The sequence below is a fragment of the Entelurus aequoreus genome, linkage group LG03, assembly GCF_033978785.1.
Source record: "Entelurus aequoreus isolate RoL-2023_Sb linkage group LG03, RoL_Eaeq_v1.1, whole genome shotgun sequence".
In the NCBI taxonomy this organism is placed as follows: Eukaryota; Metazoa; Chordata; class Actinopteri; order Syngnathiformes; family Syngnathidae; genus Entelurus; species Entelurus aequoreus.
Window position 1 is genome coordinate 67,152,861 of NC_084733.1, and position 23,074 is coordinate 67,175,934.

General features: G+C 38.5%; 1 protein-coding gene across 2 annotated transcripts in view; it reads left to right on the forward strand.

Annotated features, from left to right (window-relative positions):
- Positions 1–1,624: 1,624 nt before the first annotated feature.
- malt3 (MALT paracaspase 3) overlaps positions 1,625–23,074 on the forward strand; it is a 32,916-nt gene continuing 11,466 nt past the window's right edge. The window contains exons 1-12 of one of the 2 annotated variants that reach the window (XM_062040632.1): positions 1,625–1,922; positions 2,011–2,135; positions 7,102–7,261; positions 8,482–8,657; positions 8,791–8,887; positions 9,276–9,311; positions 9,388–9,591; positions 12,871–13,048; positions 13,143–13,217; positions 13,318–13,445; positions 17,986–18,135; positions 21,958–22,112. In XM_062040632.1, coding sequence (XP_061896616.1) covers positions 1,913–1,922; positions 2,011–2,135; positions 7,102–7,261; positions 8,482–8,657; positions 8,791–8,887; positions 9,276–9,311; positions 9,388–9,591; positions 12,871–13,048; positions 13,143–13,217; positions 13,318–13,445; positions 17,986–18,135; positions 21,958–22,112 — 1,494 coding nt within the window. In that variant the 5' untranslated portion in view covers positions 1,625–1,912. The remainder of the gene's footprint in view (positions 1,923–2,010; positions 2,136–7,101; positions 7,262–8,481; positions 8,658–8,790; positions 8,888–9,275; positions 9,312–9,387; positions 9,592–12,870; positions 13,049–13,142; positions 13,218–13,317; positions 13,446–17,985; positions 18,136–21,957; positions 22,113–23,074) is intronic. The other variant, XM_062040631.1, reaches the window with a different exon arrangement.

Below are 23,074 nucleotides of genomic sequence, written 5' to 3' on the forward strand. Positions count from 1 at the left end.
AAATAATAATTGGTGAAGTAAGTTATATTTCATATGATGAGATGAGTAAGATTATTTTGAGAATGAATGAATGGATAGATGAAATAAATTCAGAATGTTTATCATGGTTCTTCTTCTTTGTACTTTGTAAACACTTTGAGTTTGAAGAGTTTCTTGAAGTGGGTCATATTAGTACATTGTTTGATTGCTTTGCTTAATCCATTGCATAATTTAATTCCACATACAAATATACTGAAGGTCTTAAGTGTTGTACGTGCATACAAATGTTTTCAATTACATTGTTCTCTAAGATTATATTTCTCCTCAGCGAGATCTCGCAAAACATTCATGTCCCTTTAGAGCAGTGGCTCTTAACCTGGGTTCGATCTAACCCTAGGGGTTCGGTGAGTCGGGCTCAGGGGTTCGGCGGAGGTCAAAACACACCCGACTCATCGTGTAAATAAAAACTTCTCCCTATCGGCGTATTACGGATACGGCAACAGCAGAAGTCACACTGATTTGCAGGTGTGTAATTTGTTGTGAGTTTATGCACTGTGTTGGTTTTGTTCTTTGAACAAGGTGATGTTCATGCACGGTTCATTTTGTGCACCAGTGAAAAAACATGGTAACACTTTAGTACGGGGAACATATTCACCATTAATTAGTTGCTTATTAACATGCAAATTAGTAACATATTAGCTCTTAACTAGTCATTATTAAGTACTTATTAATGCCTTATTCGGGATGGCCTTAATATAACCCTAACCCTCTAACCCTGGCCCGAACCCTCTAACCCTAACCAAATAACTCTATATTAAGTCTTTGTTACTTAGAATATGTTCCCCTAGTGTCCAAAAAACTCTAAATTAAGTATTTGTTACTTAGAATATGTTCCCCATACTAAAGTGTTACCAAAAACATATAACTTTGTCTTGAATTTGAAAAAAAAAAACATTGTATTTTTCACTAAAGAATGGTTCGGTGAATGCGCATATGAAACTGGTGGGGTTCGGTACCTCCAACAAGGTTAAGAACCACTGCTTTAGAGCCTCTGTAGTTTTTCCTGAAAAAAAAAAAAAAAAGATCAAAATTCCTTTTTTGTAATAATTGTGCATTTTTGAATTGGTTGTCATAACGATTCAATTGCAACCCGCATCAGCAAAATGACTGTTTCATGAAAAGCTAAAAAAAAACCCATTGATTTAAACAAAACAAGGAAAAGGGATTTATCTGATTTTGCGTTTGAACGATAAACTGCAGAATGGGATTTTTGCTTTTGAACACATCAAACGTACAAATAATCATATCTTAGGAGTGGAAGGTTTTAAATGGGATAATATTTTAATTTCACGTTATCATTTCAAGCATACGCTACACTTTTTAATCTCCTCCTGGTAAACAAACGGGCACAAGGAAATGAACGCAGGCGTAATACCGTAATGCGTAAAAAACGGTCTCCTCCTGCTTTTCTTTCAGACGCACTTTTAAACATCGTCTCGCTTTAACAGTTTGTGTGCATAGAAAAGCCCTTTTTAAGGTTACATCACACCAGCGGTCTCAATAAACAGCAAACCCGTGGTTTTAAATCAATTGAGCTGCGTCTGTAGTTTGGGCTTTACGGTATTGTCTGGTTCTGGGAAAGAGAGGAGGGTTTATTAAAAAGTCATTCGGGTTATAAAGTAGTGATAAGCGAAACTGTCTCGACAGCATCGACGCTGCCGGTGCAGAGCTGATGGCAGCTATGCGCTCCTGCTATCTTTGTTGTTGTGTAGTAGGATTTAAAAAAGCTAAAAGAGGGAAGAAGGTATATAGGGTAACTTTCAGCGCGTTATAAGCAGCTCGACATTCGACTAGTAGCATCTTTTTACAGTAAATGTCGCACCTGGAGGGAACACGTCGCGGGTAAAAAGAAGGAAATGCACCGTTAAACATAATGATCGCAGGTGAGTTGAGTGTGACTGTGACGTACATCAACAACATGGCCTGGGACTTTACCAACACACCAATAAGAGTCTGCCGCCTTGTTTTCAGACATTGTTATTGTGCGCCAACCTGTCTCTGTGTGTGTGCCTGTCCACTGCAAGGCCACGCTGAGTGTCCGTGCTGAGGGTGCAAGCGTCCTCAGCTACCAGTGGTTCACCAGCGATGACAAAAAGGTATGTACACTAACTTGCAACTATATGCATTCTTAACAAAAAAAAAACCCTAAAAACTATGTACTCTCACGTATGTCAGTTTTAGTTGAAGATAAAAAATAACCGGTACACATTAATGCAACGTCATATTTTTCAGTATATAGAATCTATATATGCGCTTGCTAAGTATCAAAATGGGCCGACATTTTTGAATGAAAGAAACTGCTGTTCTAAATGTGTCCCCTAGATGCAGTGTTGGAACTAACGCGTTACTTTGTAACGCCGTTATTTTCGGCGGTAACTAGTAGTCTAACGCGTTATTTTTTATATTCAGTAACTCAGTTACCGTTACTACATGATGCGTTACTGCGTTATTTTACGTTGTTTTTTTTTGTACAAACCCCGTTTCCATGAGTTGGGAAATTGTGTTAGATGTAAATATAAACGGAATACAATGATTTGCAAATAATTTTCAACCATATTCAGTTGAATATGCTACAAAGACAACATATTTGATGTTCAAACTGATAAACTTTTTTTTTTGTTGCAAATAATCATTAACTTTAGAATTTGATGCCAGCAACATGTGACAAAGAAGTTGGGAAAGGTGGCAATAAATACTGATAAAGTTGAGGAATGCTCATCAAACACTTATTTGGAACATCCCACAGGTGAACAGGCAAATTGGGAACAGGTGGGTGCCATGATTGGGTATAAAAGTAGATTCCGTGAAATGCTCAGTCATTCACAAACAAGGATGGGGCGAGGGTCACCACTTTGTCAACAAATGCGTGAGCAAATTGTTGAACAGTTTAAGAAAAACCTTTCTCAACCAGCTATTGCAAGGAATTTAGGGATTTCACCATCTACGGTCCGTAATATCATCAAAGGGTTCAGAGAATCTGGAGAAATCACTGCACGTAAGCAGCTAAGCCCGTGACCTTCGATCCCTCAGGCTGTACTGCATCAACAAGCGACATCAGTGTGTAAAGGATATCACCACATGGGCTCAGGAACACTTCAGAAACCCACTGTCAGTAACTACAGTTGGTCGCAACATCTGTAAGTGCAAGTTAAAACTCTCCTATGCCAGGCGAAAACCGTTCATCAACAACACCCAGAAACGCCGTCGGCTTCGCTGGGCCTGAGCTCATCTAAGATGGACTGATACAAAGTGGAAAAGTGTTCTGTGGTCTGATGAGTCCACATTTCAAATTGTTTTTGTGGACGTCGTGTCCTCTGGACCAAAGAGAAAAAGAACCATCCGGATTGTTATAGGCGCAAAGTTGAAAAGCCAGCATCTGTGATGGTATGAGGGTGTATTAGTGCCCAAGACATGGGTAACTTAAAACATTTGTGAAGGCGCCATTAATGCTGAAAGGTACATACAGGTTTTGGAGCAACATATGTTGCCATCCAAGCAACGTTACCATGGACGCCCCTGCTTATTTCAGCAAGACAATGCCAAGCCACGTGTTACATCAACGTGGCTTCATAGTAAAAGAGTGCGGGTACTAGACTGGCCTGCACACACAGTGGTGAACATGCCCTTTCCCAACTACTTTGGCACATGTTGCAGCCATGAAAAGTTTATGAGTTTGAACATCAAATATCTTGTCTTTGTAGTGCATTCAATTGAATATGGGTTAAAAAGGATTTGCAAATCATTGTGTTCCGTTTATATTTACATCCAACACAATTTCCCAACTCATATGGAAACAGGGTTTGTAGTATCGGCTAGAAACAGAAGATCTGAGTGTGTTTTATTGGAGAGTTGCAGTGTCGTCCTTCTGAATCTTCTTGTGTCACAACGGGTAGAAGAGAAGAGGCACTCTCTGTGTGTGTCTGTCTAACAAGACATCATGGCGGAGCCGCAGTCGAGTTACTTAACATGGAGATATTCTCACTACTTTTCTTTTGTCGAGCACAAAGAAAAGAACATTTTAGTTAAATGTAAGGTGTGTCTTGGATCAAAGATCCTATCTACTGCCCAAAACAGCAATTCAATTCTGCTGAAACAGCTACAAAAGCAACATGCTTCAACGAAGCTAGTAAAGACAGACACAGACTCCAATGCCACTTCACCTCCACCTAAGGATTTTAACGGAGGCACTGCTAACCAGGACAACGTTGATAGAGCCATTGCAGCGTATGTACTAGAAGACATGCAGGCTATTTCTACAGTGGAGTCACCCGCTTTCAGGCAGCTAATTAGCATGATACCGGCGTCAAACAGCAAATGGCACGGAAGACATTTTCACGTACCTGGACAGTGAGGACATAAACATGGAAAGCGAGCTAAAGAAAACACTCCAAACTCTGCCACTGCTCATCATTCAGCACTGAAGGTACACACACTCTGCCAATTCTCTTATATACTGTTGCTCTTTCATTCTAGACTTCCAGAGTGTTTGATTATCACATCACTCTAAATGTATACACTATAAAGTTCACAAACATAAAGAGGGATCCTCGTGGGCCAGGCCAATCTTTCCTCTTCTCTAAACTACAAGTGGGGAAATGCGTAGAGTGTTCTGGGCTTCAGTACAGTGTTGATCTCCTGAAGACATGATTTTATTTCCTTGAGAGAAAAAAATGCCTGGTTAGGCTTTGTGTATGTCATGTGTGCCTTCCTTGGGTGAAGCCAGGTTTACAGCTATGTTGTTATTATGCGGTTTGTTACTTATGTATGTTATGTTTCAGCTATTTAAAATAGTTTTGTCAATTTGTTCTGGCCTGAAATAAATTGGCCTTTTGAAACATATCTTTGTCTTTGTGTGTTGTATGTAGACCACATTGCTTAGCAGAGTTCAGTGATGCAAATGCATGTCAAGTTGATCAACAGATTGTATTATTCTCCAGTGCAATAACAGTACTGAAATTAAGGCTAAAAGGGCATTAATGGGAGCTTAAAAAAAAAAAAAAAAGTAACTAAATAGTAACTTTTCACAGTAACGCATTATTTTTTGGTGTAGGTAACTGAGTTAGTAACTGAGTTACTTTTGAAATAAAGTAACTAGTACTAGGGACGGCGTGGCGAAGTTGGTAGAGTGGCTGTGCCAGCAATCGGAGTGTTGCTGGTTACTGGGGTTCAATTCCCACCTTCTACCTTCCTAGTCACGTCCGTTGTGTCCTTGGGCAAGACACTTCACCCTTTGCCTTTGATGGCTGCTGGTAGCGCCTTGCATGGCAGCTCCCGCCGTGAATGTGTGTGTGAATGGGTAAATGTGGAAATACTGTCAAAGCGCTTTGAGTACCTTGAAGGTAGAAAAGCGCTATACAAGTACAACCCATTTATAATTTATTTATAACTGTAACTAGTGACTGGTTTTCAGTAACTAACCCAACACTGCCTAGATGTCACAATAGCAATTGTTTGTATCTTTGTAGATTATGCTACATATGTAAAAGAAATAAACCACATGATGTTGGTGCACCAGTCGAGGGAAATGAGCAAACTACGTATGGTCGCGATCAAAAGTTTACCTACACTTGTAAAGAACATAATGTCATGGCTGTCTTGAGTTTCCAATAATTTCTACAACTCTTATTTTTTTGTGATACAGTGATTGGAGCACATAGTTGTTGGTCACAAAACACATTCATGAAGTTTGGTTCTTTTATGAATTTATTATGGGTCTACTGAAAATATGACCAAATCTGCTGGGTCAAAAGTATACATACAGCAATGTTAATATTTGGTTACATGTTCCTTGGCAGGTTTCACTGCAATAAGGCGCTTTTGGTAGCCATCCACAAGCTTTTGGCAAGCTTCTGGTTGAATTTTTGACCACTCCTCTTGACAAAATTGGTGCAGTTCAGCTAAATTTGTCGGTTTTCTGACATTGACTTGTTTCTTCAGCATTGTCCACACGTTTAAATCAGGACTTTGGCAAGGCCATTTTAAAACCTTAATTCTAGCCTGATTTAGCCATTCCTTTACCACTTTTGGCGAGTGTTTGGGGTCATTGTCCTGTTGGAACACCCAACTGCGCCCAAGACCCAACCTCCGGGCTGATGATTTTAGGTTGTCCTGAAGAATTTGGAGGTAATCCTCCTTTTTCATTATCCCATTTACTCTCTGTTAAGCACCAGTTCCATTGGCAGCAAAACAGGCCCGCAGCATAATACTACCACCACCATGCTTGACGGTAGGCCTGGTGTTTCTGGGATTAAAGGCCTCACCTTTTCTCCTCCAAAAATATTGCTAGGTATTGTGGCCAAACAGCTAAATTTTTGTTTCATCTGACATCATATGGACAAAGATAAGACCTACTGGAGGAAAGTTCTGTGGTCAGGGAGGTGGAGGGGCAAAGTGTGCCTGAGTCAGCAGTAGAGAGAGACTGACAGATGAGGAGAGACACTTAATTGATTAAACTGAGGAAAAGCGAGAAATTTGTTGGACATACCAACAAGAAACGGCATCAAAAGTATCGGTCCCAGCATACTAGCATCAATCCAATACCAATACTCTTACTATAGATATTTCGATTGATACACCCACCCCTAACGACACCTGTGTAAGGGGTGTGATCACTGCGGGATGCAGAATCAGTGTGTTTTGCTTCTTGGCTTCTGTGTATGAATACCGCAATAAATACGGGACTTATTGTTACAGCTCGGATGCATCAATTTGACAGGACTTCTGTGTGTAGGTGAATAATGGTTGATAAAGAAAACCCTCACATCTCGCCTTGCTGTGTTAACCTAAACTGTCTAATTATCATATTGTGTGACTAGGTTCTGTGTATAAATCACTGGCAAATAAACACAAAATCACTGATTGACGCCTCTGTATGAAAAAAGCTAATATCACATACAATTATTTGCAATGTACAACATGGTATCAAATTCTGTCAAGTTGTATCACATCTTAATTGGAGTGAGTCATCACATGACAATGGGAGTTGTATCTTAAATGTGTAAATTGTTGACAGTGTATTAAGATTTTTGATTGATGTTTTTTTTTTCTTCTTAACTTCCCAAGCCCAATGGACCACCACTAAATGTGTATGGTGGAACTCAAGCAGACCTGACCATTGAGGCCAAAAAAAGCCAAGGCTACGTGTGCCGGGTGAACGATATCTTTTCCAACTATGTGTTCAGCGAGTGGGTGAAAGTCAAGGTGCTGGACATTGGTGTATCAGGTAGGAAGGAGAAATTATTTCTGAGACTTGATCTCTCTAAAATCCACCATGGGTTTCGATAAGGCCGACACATAAACTAATGCTACAGAAACAGAGGAGACATAAACGTAGTACAACAACATGAATAGGCCAAGAAAGTGTGTTTGTTTGACAAGCAATAAAATAGATTACAGCACTAAAAATTATTCAACCTTGCTGTTCTATGCTAATCTGTCCAGGCATAATTTCTATTGCATACTTGCTAGGAGTGTACAAAAAAGCATCCTGATTCTGAATCAACTGATAATTTCAAAATAATTAAAAAAAATAAAACACCTAATCATTTGTTGTTTGTTGTTATTATTATTTTTTTAAATGAGAATCAATTCAAAAAAATAAATTTTCAGGCCATCTCCATGCAACCAAAAGTAGCTTTTGCAACCTGTAACCTGTTTTGAAAACGTTTCAATATACCGGTAATTTAATTCCAAATAATACAGCGCCTTCTAAAGGACATGAAAATAATATACGTTTTTTTTTAGCTGTAGTCCGTATGGGCCGCAGTGGTACTTTTCCACCACTTGTGACAGTAATGACAATATCAAACAAAAAGTCTGAAGCTAAAGTCATACAAAAGTTTCTTATGCGCAAAAATTATGACTAAAGTGGCACAACTGTATTTTCATTTGCACTTGAATTTTATCGACTGATCAGTTAAGAATTAAAAAAATTTTTTTTATTATTAATTTAGTTAGAATTTTTTAATTTTAACACCGCATAATTGTATGTACATGTATTTTTGATCCGTTTTTACGTGTCCCTTCTTTTGAAGTATATAATCTTTGTGATTTTTTTGTTTCATATAATTTGTTTACTGGTTTATCCTGGTAAAGTGTAAGTAGGTTAGATATCATTATTGAATACGACTAAAATCAAGAGTAAAATTACGAATTAAGTGTTAATATTTGAGTGGGCCCTGGGCCCCTACGTAGTGTAAATGTTTGGCCCTGAAAAAAAAGGTTTAGAACCCCTTAAATAATACATTGCAGGAATTGGTTTGAATCGAGAATTGTGTTGAATCAAGAATCGATTCTGAATCGAATTGTCGCCCCAGGCCTCAGAATGGGATCAAATCGTTAGGTGCCCAAAGTTTCACAGCCCTAATACTTGCATACTACCAGATATGTCCTCGTGTGGTTTATCAATACTTTTGTGGGTGTTTTTAAAAAAAACTATTTTAGGTCTGCCGCTGCAGTGGAAGGGGGAGCCCCACATCGCTATCAACCTAAAACCACAGACGGTCCAACTCGGTGCAAAAATTACACTGCGCTGTGTTGCTTTTGGCAACCCTGCACCAAAGTATCAATGGTACAGAAATGGAAATCTGCTGTTTAACGAGATCAGTGACACTCTCCAGGTAAGGAAGCACCAATACTGTGGCAGTAGAGTGACTCATGCATCCTATTTTGAAAGACAGGTTAATATTTAGCCAAATGTTTGGTTGTTTGCGCTGTGGTGTATAATCATACGTGCTATTGTGCTACTTGTAGATTGACCGCGCCAGGGCCGAACACAAAGGAACATACTTGTGCTCGATGTCTAACGTGTTGCAGGAGATATGGAGCAAAGCCGTGGAAGTGAATGTGGGTAAGTCCCAGTTAAAACTCCTGTTTTTTTCTCTCTCTTCTTTAGTTTCTTGTAACATGTTACCATGAATAACACATTACTTTCACATTCACTTCGTCCTGGTTTGGAACTCAGCCTTCTGAATGTTTCCATTATGCTGGAGGTACTTTACTGTTTCTACAGAATAAAAAAGGAAGTTGTTAGAATCCAAAGGGTGTACAGTATTTGGTCTGAGCCTAATATACACAGGAAAGTGATGAAACAAACAGACTACATTACCAGACTACGAGCAACATCCTTTTTGCTGTTTATTTTGTAGTGTGTGTTTTATTGCAACACTTTGTGCAATCATTTGACTCTTTGTACATTGAAAAATGCTGAGTGTGCTTTTTTTCTTGTTTCCTTTAAGTGCAAAATGGTCAACTTCCTCTATCAGCGCATGCAGGTACACTTATTGAAGGGTTTCATTTTCATGCTGTTGTGAAGAAATCTTGCCTAATTTGAATCATGATGTGTTTTAGCTGTTGACAAAGTTGCCTTGCTCATCGGTAACTTGAGTTACTCCCACCACCCTCGCTTACTGGCCCCCATGATGGATGTACATGAGCTGGCCAACCTCTTGCAGCAGCTTGGCTTCCGAGTGGTGTCCTTGCTGGATCTCACCAAAGTGGAGATGCTGGTTGCTGTGGACAAGTTCATTAACCTCCTAGACAAAGGAGTTTATGGTAAGTGTCATTTTTAAAGGTCACATATACAATTTTGTTTGTCTTAAAAAGTCTCAGAGGTTCTATAATAGACCATCTATCCATTTTCTATGCTTTCGGGGTCGCTGGGGGTGCTGGAGCCCAGCTGCACTCGGGGTGAAGCACCCCAACACAAATAGACAACCTTCACATTCACACACTAGGGACCATTTAGTGTTGCCAATCAACCTATCCCAGTACATGTCTTTGGAGGTGGGAGGAAGCTGGAGTGCCTAAAGGGAACCCACGCAGTCACGGGGAGAACATGCAAACTCCACACAGAAAGACCCAGAGCCTGGGGATTGAACCCATGACCTTTTTATTGTGAAGCACACTCACTATCGTGCTGCCCTTCATAATAGTGTTATCTAAAATTTAGCCTTGATGCTGGAATTTAGACAGTTTACTGAGAACACCTTTCGCGTGCCTGTAGCTTTAATGCCAATGAGCTGTGTTGGTCCACACCAGTGTATGGCTCCAGGAAGAAACATTATTCTGCACTTGTTTTTTTTTTTTACATATACACTGTGACTTTGCAATAGGGATGTAACAATATGAACATTTCATATCATGGTTATTGTGAGCAAAATTATCACGGTTATCATTATTATCGCGGTATTGTTAAATGTGCTCAAAAAGTACTTTGAAATCTTTAGATTCCTTAAAAGAACTAAAATAAATTGACCCACTATTTTGTATGTTTTGTGTTTCTTATGCTTCACTGATAAGAGTGTTCAGCGGTCCTTGAACACACCGTAAAAACACCTCCATGTCATATTCCTGTGACTATACATCGATTACTCTGGGCTAAGAGAGCACAGCTTGTAGGTTCAATGTACACAATTGAATAACTCAGTTACTCAGACAGCAATGTGTTCATATAAAATTTAGTTTGGGATATGCCTTGTTTTAATGGGGAAAGACGTTAAAGCCTCTTGAATTCATGTTAGCATTTAAGCTAGCGCCAGTCCGTCCGTGAGTTTATTAAAGTGCAGCTATCAGTCCAGATTTTCAATCATTTTAATTTGATAGTAATACTAACTGCCGAGTGTTTTAACTACTCTGCACTTGTACAACATAATAGATGCCATTTATCACATTAAAAAAATATACAGAGTGGAGGAGGACACAAACACTAATGTAGCATAGCTATGTGAACTACAATGCTAACATTACACAAAGATGCTGGTTTAGCCTATCCGCTGAATAAAAACAACTGCCACGTGTGTGACTGATTGATGAATAGTTTGTAGAGCTACAGGCATTATTTTAAAATATGTAGCGAAGCCTGTCCTTCTTTTGTTTCAGAGCTGTTCCTCCATAAAGTGGTGGGAACGGAGGACAGCCAGTGTGGCTGCGCCATGTGTACGTTGGTAAACCTCACAACCTCATAGCTTGGACTTTTAGCTTAGTAGCTAGAACACTCATGTCTCATGCGGACGACTCAGACTCGAGTCCTGTGCGGAACGGAAAAGGCAGGGACTAAACCAGGCGGGTTAGAGTGGTGCCATGACCCGGAGGAAGGTGAGGTTTAGGGGGGGTGAGTGTAACGGAGGCCAGCCAGTGTCGCTGGGCCATGAGTACGTTGGCATACCTCACTCCTTTACAACCTCAAGAGCAGTGCTCGCTATCGTGTTGAAAGCTTGGGCTTTTAGCTCCGTAGCTAACATGCTTGTCTCTCATGCGGACGACCCATGTTTGAGTCCCGTGCGGAACGGAAAAGGCAGGGACGGTTCAGGGCAAAGGCAGGGACGGTTCAGGGCAAAGGCAGGATCAAAGGCAGGATCAAAGGCAGGATCAAAGGCAGGATCATAGGCACGTTTTTCCTTCAGTGTCATAAAACCACATCAGTGTTTCCCACACATTCATTTATTTGTGGCGGCCCGCCACGAAAGAATTACGTCCGCCACAAATAAATTTTAAAAAAAAATGTTGTTTTTTTGTTGTTGTTTTTTTGTCCTGTCCAGCTTCTCAGGCAAATTATATAGTTGATGTAGATGCCCATATAGGCTGTTCAGATTTACTTTACAAAAGAGAAGTGTAGGATACTTCTCTTGTTGCCTTATTTGTATTTGACCACTACTGTTTTCTGTTTATTTGTCACTGACACCTCTGCCTCTGTTTCACTTTATGTTGCTGGTAAATAATATGGTTGTAGTAGTAGGCTAAAGTTAAATTATTTAGTATGCACTAATTAAAGGGGCAGAGCTTTAAGAGACATTTTAGCTTTTATATTTTATAAGATATATTTTTTGTAAGAACCACAATTAATAAATATATTTCAGTGAATAACTTATTGTTCAAATCTGTTAATAAATATGTACATAAAGTGTTGTAATTATATTGTAAAATGGATGGATGGATGGATGGATGGACGTTTAAAACAAAACTGTTATTATTAATTAGTAAGTATACATTTTTTGAGCCTTTTTAGAGAAAATCATATCATTGTAGTAAATTATGCAAATTACTCGATGATGTCATGGTGACCACGCCCATAGCCACGCCGCCACCGCCACAGGTATCTTGCCAGTTTATGGGAAACACTGCACATAATCTCAAAAGCAACTGTTTTCTCTGGAAAGTAGAACTAACAAGTGAGAGAGATGACACATTTTTCTTATATTTAGACCATTTTTAAAATAGTGACATCCTGTCACTTCACGTCTGGTTGTGTTTCCTTGGTTGGTGTTTGTTTCCTGTAGGCACTCTTATTTTTGTTCCCCTTCCTGCATGTTTCCCTGAGCGCTGGTTTCCCTCACCTGTCCCTGATTGGCAGCCTGGCACACCTGGTTGCAGTTGCCAATCAGGCTGCTATTTATGCCCGCTTCGCCGGTCTCGAGGATTGACTATGTTAGGGACCTTTTGCTGGATGCATGACTTTGCCTCCTATTTTGAGTATATTAAAGACTCTTATCTGCACGTCGTTCTCCTGTTTCCTGCATCTTGGGGTCACAACTACCGCAGTCATGCGAGTTCCTGACACAGGACCTTCTAAATCCTAATTTGATTTGACATCTACGGAATACTGTAGCTATATAAAAAACAACCTGTAACGTAATCTGAAACACGTCACGTGGTGGGGCTACGAAGAAATAAGTCCAGTTCACAGGAAGAAGTAGTGACTATTTGTGGTTTTGGATGTCATTCTTATATCACTTTCACATAACATTTCAATGTATTTGCACATATAGGAATTTGTTTACCTCAAAGTCTGACTACAGCGTTCTCTTACTAAATCTAGAATTAATTTCTTTCCAGGTCTTTTCTACTATGCAGGACACGGCTTTGAGCATGCGGCCAGAAATTACTTGGTACCTGTTGATGCTCCGGTGCCGTACCGAAGTGAAAATTGCCTGTGTGTTCAACGCGTCATGCAAAGCATGCAGCAACGACAGACCGCACTGAGTGTTATCCTATTGGATACTTGCCGCAAATGGTAACTGTTACAGCGAATTAGTTTCTATTCAAAAAGTGTATCTGTCATTACAATGTGATGAGATTAACCTAAAAATTGTATGATGACCTTCAAGGTACAACCAGCAGTGCATACCATCAACCATCATGGCATTGGAGCCCAAGGGGAATACAGTATACGGTTACGCCACGTATGTCACTTTTCTGTTTAAATTCACCTACTTGGCATAAACTTGAACATTTAAATTACTGTTATATTTTCTTCTGTTTGAATGATACTTGATGTACCAGATGTGAAGATGCTGTGGCTTTTGAGGTCCAGGATGGAGGGAAAAGCACAGGAATCTTCACCAAATACTTGAACAAGCACATCCTTCAGGCGGAGAAGGTCACACACGTCTTGGAGAGGGTGTCAGAGGGTCAGTTGTCAACAAAATCATCTAAAATGCTGTAAAATAGATACTGGGAGCCTTTACATCCATGAAGTTGTTTGGTAGCGATGTGCGATATCACTGATTTTCTTTGCGATCCGATACCGAGTAAAATTCAGGCTGGTATTAAAGATACCGATCCAATACTGATACTTTGTGCAAATATACATGATGGGCCTGATAAAATTCCAAGTATTGTGTGTTTTCAAATAACATATAAACAACAGTAAAAGTGTAAAAAAAGAGCAAATAATTGGAACGTAATGAGAAAAAACTGAACTTTTGAAGCCTATATTCAATAATAATATACTTAGTCACCTATAACCCAACGTTTTGTCTTTAAATATATATAATTAGATTTTAGCATTTTTTTTAAATAGAAAAATATCAAAATGGCCCCCCCATACTTAACTTTTCAGTATGTGGCTCTTGGTGGAAAAAGTTTGGACACCACTGATATAAATTATTAGACGCTCTTAAAATAAGAATAAAATATATGTTACAAAGCTGACACAATATCTTATTTTTAGAATTTTTTTAAATAAAAAAATATCAATATTAGGGCCGTGAATCTTTGGGCACCACACGATTCGATTCTTGGGGGTAACGATTCCATTTAGAATCGATTCTTGATTCAAAACAATTCTCGATTAAACATCAATACTTTTTAATAACAATTGTTTCCAGTTCTATGATTAGCTAAATTCCTCCATAAAACAGATACACAGCTGTGATAAATTTCTGTATTACTTAAAAGAAAACAAATCTGGGCATCTACCTCAACGATATGGATTTGCCTAAGTGGCTAGACAGGACAGATAAAAACTTGTTCTTTTGAAATTCTCACTGTAGGCTTGGAGAACAGCAAGAAACCCGAGAGCTGCACAGCGCAAGACAGCTGCTCGGTTTTTCAGACCCTCCTCCCACAGCCCCTCAATGCTCCCACTCGCATGAGTTCACTCACAAATCAGCTGTGACGAGACAGGGCACCCTGCTGACAGCACCGTGTGTCTGTTATTCGGGGCTCCAAATATGTAGCCACAGCTTAGACACTTTTTTATAGAAAGATCCATCCATCCATTTTCTACCGCTTATTCCCTTCGGGGTCGCGGGGGGCGCTGGAGCCTATCTCAGCTACAATCGGGCGGAAGGCAGGGTACACCCTGGACAAGTCGCCACCTCATCTCAGTTATACAAAGATGTGAGATCTAAATTAGGATTTTAAATGACAACATTTTGTTTTTTTTAATGTTATCTAAAAGAAAAAAAATGATTTGGACAGTAGGTTTTACACACAAGTATGATGGAGTATTATGATACCAAAATAAATTACAGTGTTAAAGGGGAACTGCACTTTTTGGGAATTTTGCCCATCTTTCACAGTCCTTATGTCGATAAGTACGCATATGATTTTCTTTTTTTATGCACTCCAACTTGTAAATAGACGCTAGCAAAAGTCAGCTAACAATAGATGGGGGTCGCTGTATTCTGCCTATAACATACTTGCCAACCTTGAGACCTCCAATATCGGGAGGTGTGGGGGGTGGGGGGGGCGTGGTTGGGGCGTGGCTAAGGGCGTGGTTAAGAGGAGAGTATATTTACAGCTAGAATTCACCAAATCAAGTATTTCATATATATATATAATATATATATATGTAAGAAATACTTGACTTTCAGTGAATTCTAGCTATATATATATATATTTTTAATTTTTTATTTTATTATACATATAAATAAAAGACATACTTGAATTTCAGTGTTCTGCAGGCTATCCAGTAGGTGGCAGTATTGTCCTGTTTAAGAGTGTCACAACATTGCTGTTTACGGCAGACGAACTGCTTTACGGTAGACTAAACGTGACTGCTGTTGTTGTGTGTTGTTACCGCGCTGGGAGGACGTTAATGAAACTGCCTAACAATAAACCCACATAAGAAACCAAGAACTCTACTCTCTAAAAGCCGTAGATGTTATGACGTCATTGGGCAGGCAAGCTGCTGGGAAAGCGGACGTGAGAACGGCTGTCCCCACTCAGGTCCGCATTGAGCTGGAGGGGGCGTGGCCTCCAGCTGAATACCGGGAGTTTGTCGGGAGAAAATCTCTGCCGGGAGGTTGTCGGGAGAGGCGCTGAATAACGGGATTCTCCCGCTAAAAACGGGAGGGTTGGCAAGTATGGCCTATAAAGCGCTTAAAAAACATTCTAAACACGTTCATCAATGTTTTATATACACGCTGTAACAGGTACAATCATAATAACATGTAATATTACCGTATTTTGATAATTTTAAGCTTACTAATTTCATAGACGCATCATGACGTTAACTTTTTCCTTCAACAACACTGACTACAACTCATGCAGACTTCATGAGAGCCAACAAGAATTATACAACAATCACTTACTGGACAATTTCTGCTCTCACTGGAATGGTGACTGATGGTTTGTTTGTATCTTCCCATTTCGATGAAGAATTAATTATAATCCTCGCGAAGGGTTAAAAAAAGGGTGGGTGCAAACCAGCGTCTTTCGCGTGTCTTTCTTGCCATCTCCGGGTCTAAATTGGCTGTCAAAGCCGACCAATTTCGCAGTTTATGTCCACATCATTTTACTATCCAGTATAATATATATATAATAGAATTAACTTTCATGAGGTCAGAGATGAGAAAGCAGCTCACCAGCTGATGATGTTAATACAGCAGCATAAGGAAGTTGCTTCTCTCTGATCGATGCGCCACTAAATATATGTACTTAAAATGGCAACAGCACTTTTGGGGAATTTTGCCTGTCATTCACAATCATTATAAAAGACATGACAACAGATAGATTTTTAATGCATTCTAAATATTAAATAAACTTAAATAAAAGTTTGCTTACAGCGGAGAAAATGGGAGCTTCGCTATTCTGCCCATAAAATCGCATAAATAACCCTTCAAAAAATGCCAACAATTCTTAATTTACATTTCGTGACTTGAATATTAACCAAGTATTAGTGATATTATTATAAGCGCTAACACAGATAAACTATTTATAGCGGTGACGTAATCACTTCAGTTTGTCCCGATGTTTACGTCATCGAGTGGTCTGCTGTTTCCTCGCTTCCCTGCTGTTACTATAAATGTGCCCGTTTGGATTTGGTTTTGGATGTTTATTTATTGGGTTTTACTGTGGGAATAAATGCAATAGACACATGACGCTAATGGCTCCCGTTGGCTACATTGTTAGCTGACTTTTATTTACGAGTTAGAGTGCCTTAAAAAAAAGACGTGTGTTCTTATCTCTAATAAAGATTGTGAATTATAGACACAATTCCAAAAAAAGTGCAGTTCCACCAAAACTTGGTAAGAATAAAGTCATAACATTGAGACACGGTCATAGTTTTTATAGAGGAATCTCAAAATTCCTACACAGTGATCGACCGTCTAAAAGGGGTGGGAAGAAGCAGAGCTTGTTTGGTCCCACCTTTGTGCCATAAGCAGCATTCCAAAAAGAAACAAAGAGCGAACTGTTTATCAAATGTAATTTAATTGCAGGTATCCCTTTTATATATGCGAATAAAGTCTGTTTTCTTAAATTATTTACATTTCCAGATAGAAGTCTTACGTAAAAGACTTTACGATTGTAATATTTAGACTTTATTCTTTTGATTAGATTGTTTTTAACTTTTCATGTGGCAGTAATCTTACCTGAAGTCATACATGAAGATTTTCATTAACTGTAGGCTAATATTTTTATTTTATTTTATTTTTTTACAATGTTGGAATGCCAACATGTCAAGGGATGCACAGCAGTTTAAAAAAATCAAGAAAAACACAAACTTTTGTTGTGTTTAAAAGAAAAACACAGATTTTAATTCAGAGGAAGTAGTATAGGGCTCCAGCAATGTTATCGGCTTTCTGTGCAACAATTTCAAAACAATAAACTGCTGGAATTTTGTAACGTAAATCAGATCTGCTACATAATGAGGAAGCAATGTTTTTTTTTTTTATCATCTTGTTATTGAAAGCGGTCTGTTCTTTCCAGAAATCTTTTTATTTTCCTTTTGTAAATTCCATCACCTTATCTTATCTAGTTAATAATTTTATGGAATAGCTGCAAGACCAATTCTCCCCACACTATGTGTTATAATCTCCCCTCTTGCTCAGATGTTTTTTTTTCTTCTTCCTCATTTCTTTTTGGTTATTCATTGTTGATTTTTCCCTCGTGTTTTTAAATGTCTGCTTTTTTTATTCCCCAATGTTCCTTAGAGTCAATTCCATGAATATTTTCTTCACCTCAATAAATGCTGTGAAGAAACTCAGGAAGTCCCATGTGGGAGAGGAGTGCAAGAGTTGTTAAAACTTTGGCTTCTGACTGTATGACTTATACAAGCCTTGTTTTTCATATCCAACTCTCACTGCATGAGTCAGTCGTCTGACCAGACTTGAATTCAGAACATCTGCAACAAGCTGCAAATGCTCCTGGGTTTTTATTCGATAAGATTCTGAAAAAATGTGAAAAACTTCATAACAGAAGGCCTTCCTGTGTTTCCGTTAGATTTAGGCAGAGACCCACTGGTGAGAGGCAAGCAGGCTGTGGAAATCAAGCACACCTTGAAGGAACCTCGCTCGCTTGCAGATCCAGTTCGAACTGCCGGCTACACGAAGGAGCTGCACCTGAGAGAAGCTTGCTGGCGACAAGCAAATAGTACGTAGCGGATTGTTTGGAGCCTCGCTGAAAAGGATGTTCCCTTTTTGTGAATCAAATATAATTAGCATCCATTCGTCATTCCATTTCAACTTGAATCATCACGATAGTGTTTTTGTTCACACCTCCTACACTATCACAGCATGAGACCCCCTATTTGAGAACGCTTCTAAACAAAGAAGCGACATTGTGAAATAGTTCCCTTTTTGTTCAGTGTTTATTCCTGTTTTGGTTGTTTGGATATATTTTTGACACGTCATCACTTCCTCAAATATATAATATATAATATAATCTTATTATAAGCTGATCATGCATTACTAACTCTCCTTGCCATTATAATTATGACTATATGTTTATACAGTACAGGCCAAAAGTTTGGACACACCTCATTCAATGGGCTTTCTTTATTTTCATGACTATTTACATTGTAGATTGTACCTGAGTTGTGGAGTTATGTACTTAACAAAAAAAGGTGAAAAAACTGAAAACATGTTTTATATTCTATTTTTTTCAAAATAGCCACCCTTTGCTCTGATTACTGCTTTGCACACTCTTGACATTCTCTCGATGAGCTTCAATCGTTTTGATGCCTTCAGTGGCAATCTGCAAGGTAAATATAGTCTTGAAAATAAAGAAAACTTATTGAAATGAGAAGGTGTGTCCAAACTTTTGGCCTGTACTGTATATACACACGCATCTAATATATATACATATACAATAATATATATATATACATATGTATATATATATATATATATATATATATATATATATATATATATATATATATATATATATATATATATATATATATATATATATATATATATATATAAATGCCAAATGGGTTATACTTGTATAGCGCTTTTCTACCTTCAAGTTAAAGTACCAATGATAGTCACACACACTAGGTGTGGTGAAATTTGTCCTCTGCATTTGACCCATTCCCTTGATCACCCCCTGGGAGGTGAGGGGAGCAGTGGGCAGCAGCGAGGCCGCCCCCGGGAATCATTTTGGTGATTTAACCCCCAATTCCAACCCTTGGTGCTGAGTGCCAAGCAGGGAGGTAATAGATCCCTTTTTATAGTCGTTGGTATGACTCGGCCGGGGTTTGAACTCACAACCTACCGATCTCAGGGCGGACACTCTAACCCAGGGGTAGGGAACCTATGGCTCTCGAGCCAGATGTGGCTCTTTTGATGACTGCATCTGGCTCTCAGATAAATCTTAGTTGACATTGGTAATCACAGTGTTAAAAATAACATTCAAAATATAAAACATTCTCATGCATTTCAATGCATCCATCCGTTTTCTACTGCACCTGTTGAAGAAGTCGTATTAATGGTAAGAAGTATTTTATTTATTATTGGTTAGTTTCAGAATAACAATGTTATTAAAAATAATAAGAGACTTATTATACTCTAAAAATGTTGGTCTTACTTAAAAATGCACGCATTTAGTTGTATTTAGTGTTAAAAAATATATGGCTCTCACGGAAATACATTTTAAAATATTTGGCCTTCAAGGCTCTCTAGGCCAAAAAGGTTACCGACCCCTGCTCTAACCACTAGGTCACTGAGTAGGTTCAAGGTACTCAAAGCGCTTTGACACTATTTCCATTCACCCATTCACACACACATTCACACACTGATGGCGGGAGCTGCCATGCAAGGCCCTAACCACAACCCATCAGGAGCAAGGGTGAAGTGTCACGCTCAAGGACACAACGGACGTGACGAGGATATATATATATATATATATATATATATTTACACTACCGTTCAAAAGTTTGGGGTCACATTGAAATGTCCTTATTTTTTAAGGAAAAGCACTGTACTTTTCAATGAAGATAACTTTAAACTAGTCTTAACTTTAAAGAAATACACTCTATACATTGCTAATGTGGTAAATGACTATTCTAGCTGCAAATGTCTGGTTTTTGGTGCAATATCTACATAGGTGTATAGAGGCTCATTTCCAGCAATTATCACTCCAGTGTTCTAATGGTACAATGTGTTTGCTCATTGGCTCAGAAGGCTAATTGATGATTAGAAAACCCTTGTGCAATCATGTTCACACATCTGAAAACAGTTTAGCTCGTTACAGAAGCTACACAACTGACCTTCCTTTGAGCAGATTGAGTTTCTGGAGCATCACATTTGTGGGGTCAATTAAACGCTCAAAATGGCCAGAAAAAGAGAACTTTCATCTGAAACTCGACAGTCTATTCTTGTTCTTAGAAATGAAGGCTATTCCACAAAATTGGTTGGGTGACCCCAAACTTTTGAACGGTAGTGTATATATACATATATATATATATACACTACCGTTCAAAAGTTTGGGGTCACCCAAACAATTTTGGTTGGGTGACCCCAAACTTTTGAACGGTAGTGTATATATACATATATATATATATACACTACCGTTCAAAAGTTTGGGGTCACCCAAACAATTTTGGTTGGGTGACCCCAAACTTTTGAATGGTAGTGTATATATACATATATATATATACACTACCATTCAAAAGTTTGGGGTCACCCAAACAATTTTGTGGAATAGCCTTCATTTCTAAGAACAAGAATAGACTGTCGAGTTTCAGATGAAAGTTCTCTTTTTCTGGCCATTTTGAGCGTTTAATTGACCCCACAAATGTGATGCTCCAGAAACTCAATCTGCTCAAAGGAAGGTCAGTTGTGTAGCTTCTGTAACGAGCTAAACTGTTTTCAGATGTGTGAACATGATTGCACAAGGGTTTTCTAATCATCAATTAGCCTTCTGAGCCAATGAGCAAACACATTGTACCATTAGAACACTGGAGTGATAGTTGCTGGAAATGGGCCTCTATACACCTATGATGTAGATGTTGCACCAAAAACCAGACATTTGCAGCTAGAATTACAATAGTCATTTACCACATTAGCAATGTATAGAGTGTACTTCTTTAAAGTTAAGACTAGTTTAAAGTTATCTTCATTGAAAAATAAGGACATTTTAATGTGACCCCAAACTTTTCAACGGTAGTGTATATATACATATACATATTAGGGGTGTAACGGTACACAAAAATTTCGGTTCGGTAAGTACCTCGGTTCATTTTCGGTACAGTAAGAAAACAACAAAATATACATTTTTGGGCTATTTTTTTACCAAATGTGTAAACAATGGCTTTATCCTTTTAACATTGGGAACACTATAATAATTCTGCCCACGTTAATCAACATTAAACTGCCTCAAGTTGTTGCTCAGATTAAATAAAATGACAAAACTTTTCTTCTACATATAAAAAGTGCAACATTAAACAGTTTCAAGTCAACTCATCATGCTTAATTCATTACAGCATTTGGGAAGCCTGTAGTTGATTTTTATTATGTAATTGTTATATTGTTATCAACATGTGATAGCAGGGACCCTGCCATTTTAAACTAGGCTGCTACATTACTAATAATTAATGTAACTATAGCTGAAAAAATAGTACAATAGCAATAGGAGAGACTACATATACGCACACACACCGCAAAATGAGCTAATGTTATGCTAAAAGCGAATTAGCCTTCACCTCAAGCCAGGACTGCGAGCGAGCTGAGCTGCAGTTTAAGTTTCTAGAACGTCAACTAGCTCATAAATAACTAGCAGGGTGCGTTCATTGTGTTTATCTTCTTTAAGTAGAACCAAGGACAAAGCTAGTGATTTCTAAGGCATTCGTATTCTGCAAAAAAGGAGATAAAGTATTCCCCTTGAACAATTTGACCAATTATTTTGTTTTATTGATTTGATCAAATATTGCTGTAATTAATACATTTTCTTGTTATGTGTCTTTCCCAGAGCTACCAAGAAAGAAGCGGTTGATTTTCCTTTGTCGGGTAGAAGTGGAAGTCAGCTTTTCAGCGTTGTTCTCAAATGTCATGGTGGCGTTTGGAGTTATCAAGACCACAGGCCCCAAAACGGACAACTGCACCATCGCTCTGAGCAGCATACCTGTAAATATTGTTTCTATTTTTTGACTACATGACCTAATACTATGACACATTCTGACAAATCACCTATAAAACCACAAGGATTACTACATCAGATTACAGGAAACACCGTAAGTGAAGAACTAGCCAAGGCATTCACCACTGGCATGACGCCAGGCTTTGAACAGCATTAGAAATTCCATCTTGCTCACCGGGGTTGCTGACAGTTTCCATTACAAAAAAAAAAGACCACTCACCCACGTTTCACAAGTCCGGGGAAATTATGTCCATATATAGACATCCAGCTTCCGCCTCAGTGAAACCACAAAGAGGAAGTAGTGTAGTTAGTTTCCTTTTACTCAGTCTTCACTTTTTGTGCAATCCTGACATCTAGTGGCATATTCACTGCAGTATTTGGTAACTCATAACCAGGAGCATGAAGTGCTTAGATATATAAGTTAAGAAAAAGAGGCCATGAATGATAATGTAAAATGTATATTGTCGTTAATGTTCAATAATAAGGTGCATCACCCCCGAAATGGTTTGTTCGACATGGATAGTGGCAAACGTAAATTCGAACACTTCACTCAACACGGACGTCATAAAGTCATCAAAGCTCACCTTTAAAGCATTCACACACAGTGCCAGCATTTTGGGAAAAGATGAGGCCATCAAAGAGAGGTAAAAATATAATAAATCATACAACAAATCTATCTGGCAGCATAGAAATGTATGTACCAGTTTCCCTTTTGCATCTAATTGTGGTGCGTTCAAAGACCCTCGATTAAGTTTAACTATTAATAACCAAAATTTAAATTTAACTAGTTTTTTTTAAGACGGGGCTGTAACTCCCTGTAGAGGCAATAATATAGTCATAATAATATGTGAATCAGATAATGTCTACTTTAGACTCTTAAATAAACAAAAATTTCACACATTTTTAAGTGAATAAACTGAATATTTTAGTTTTTTTTTCATTCAGTCAC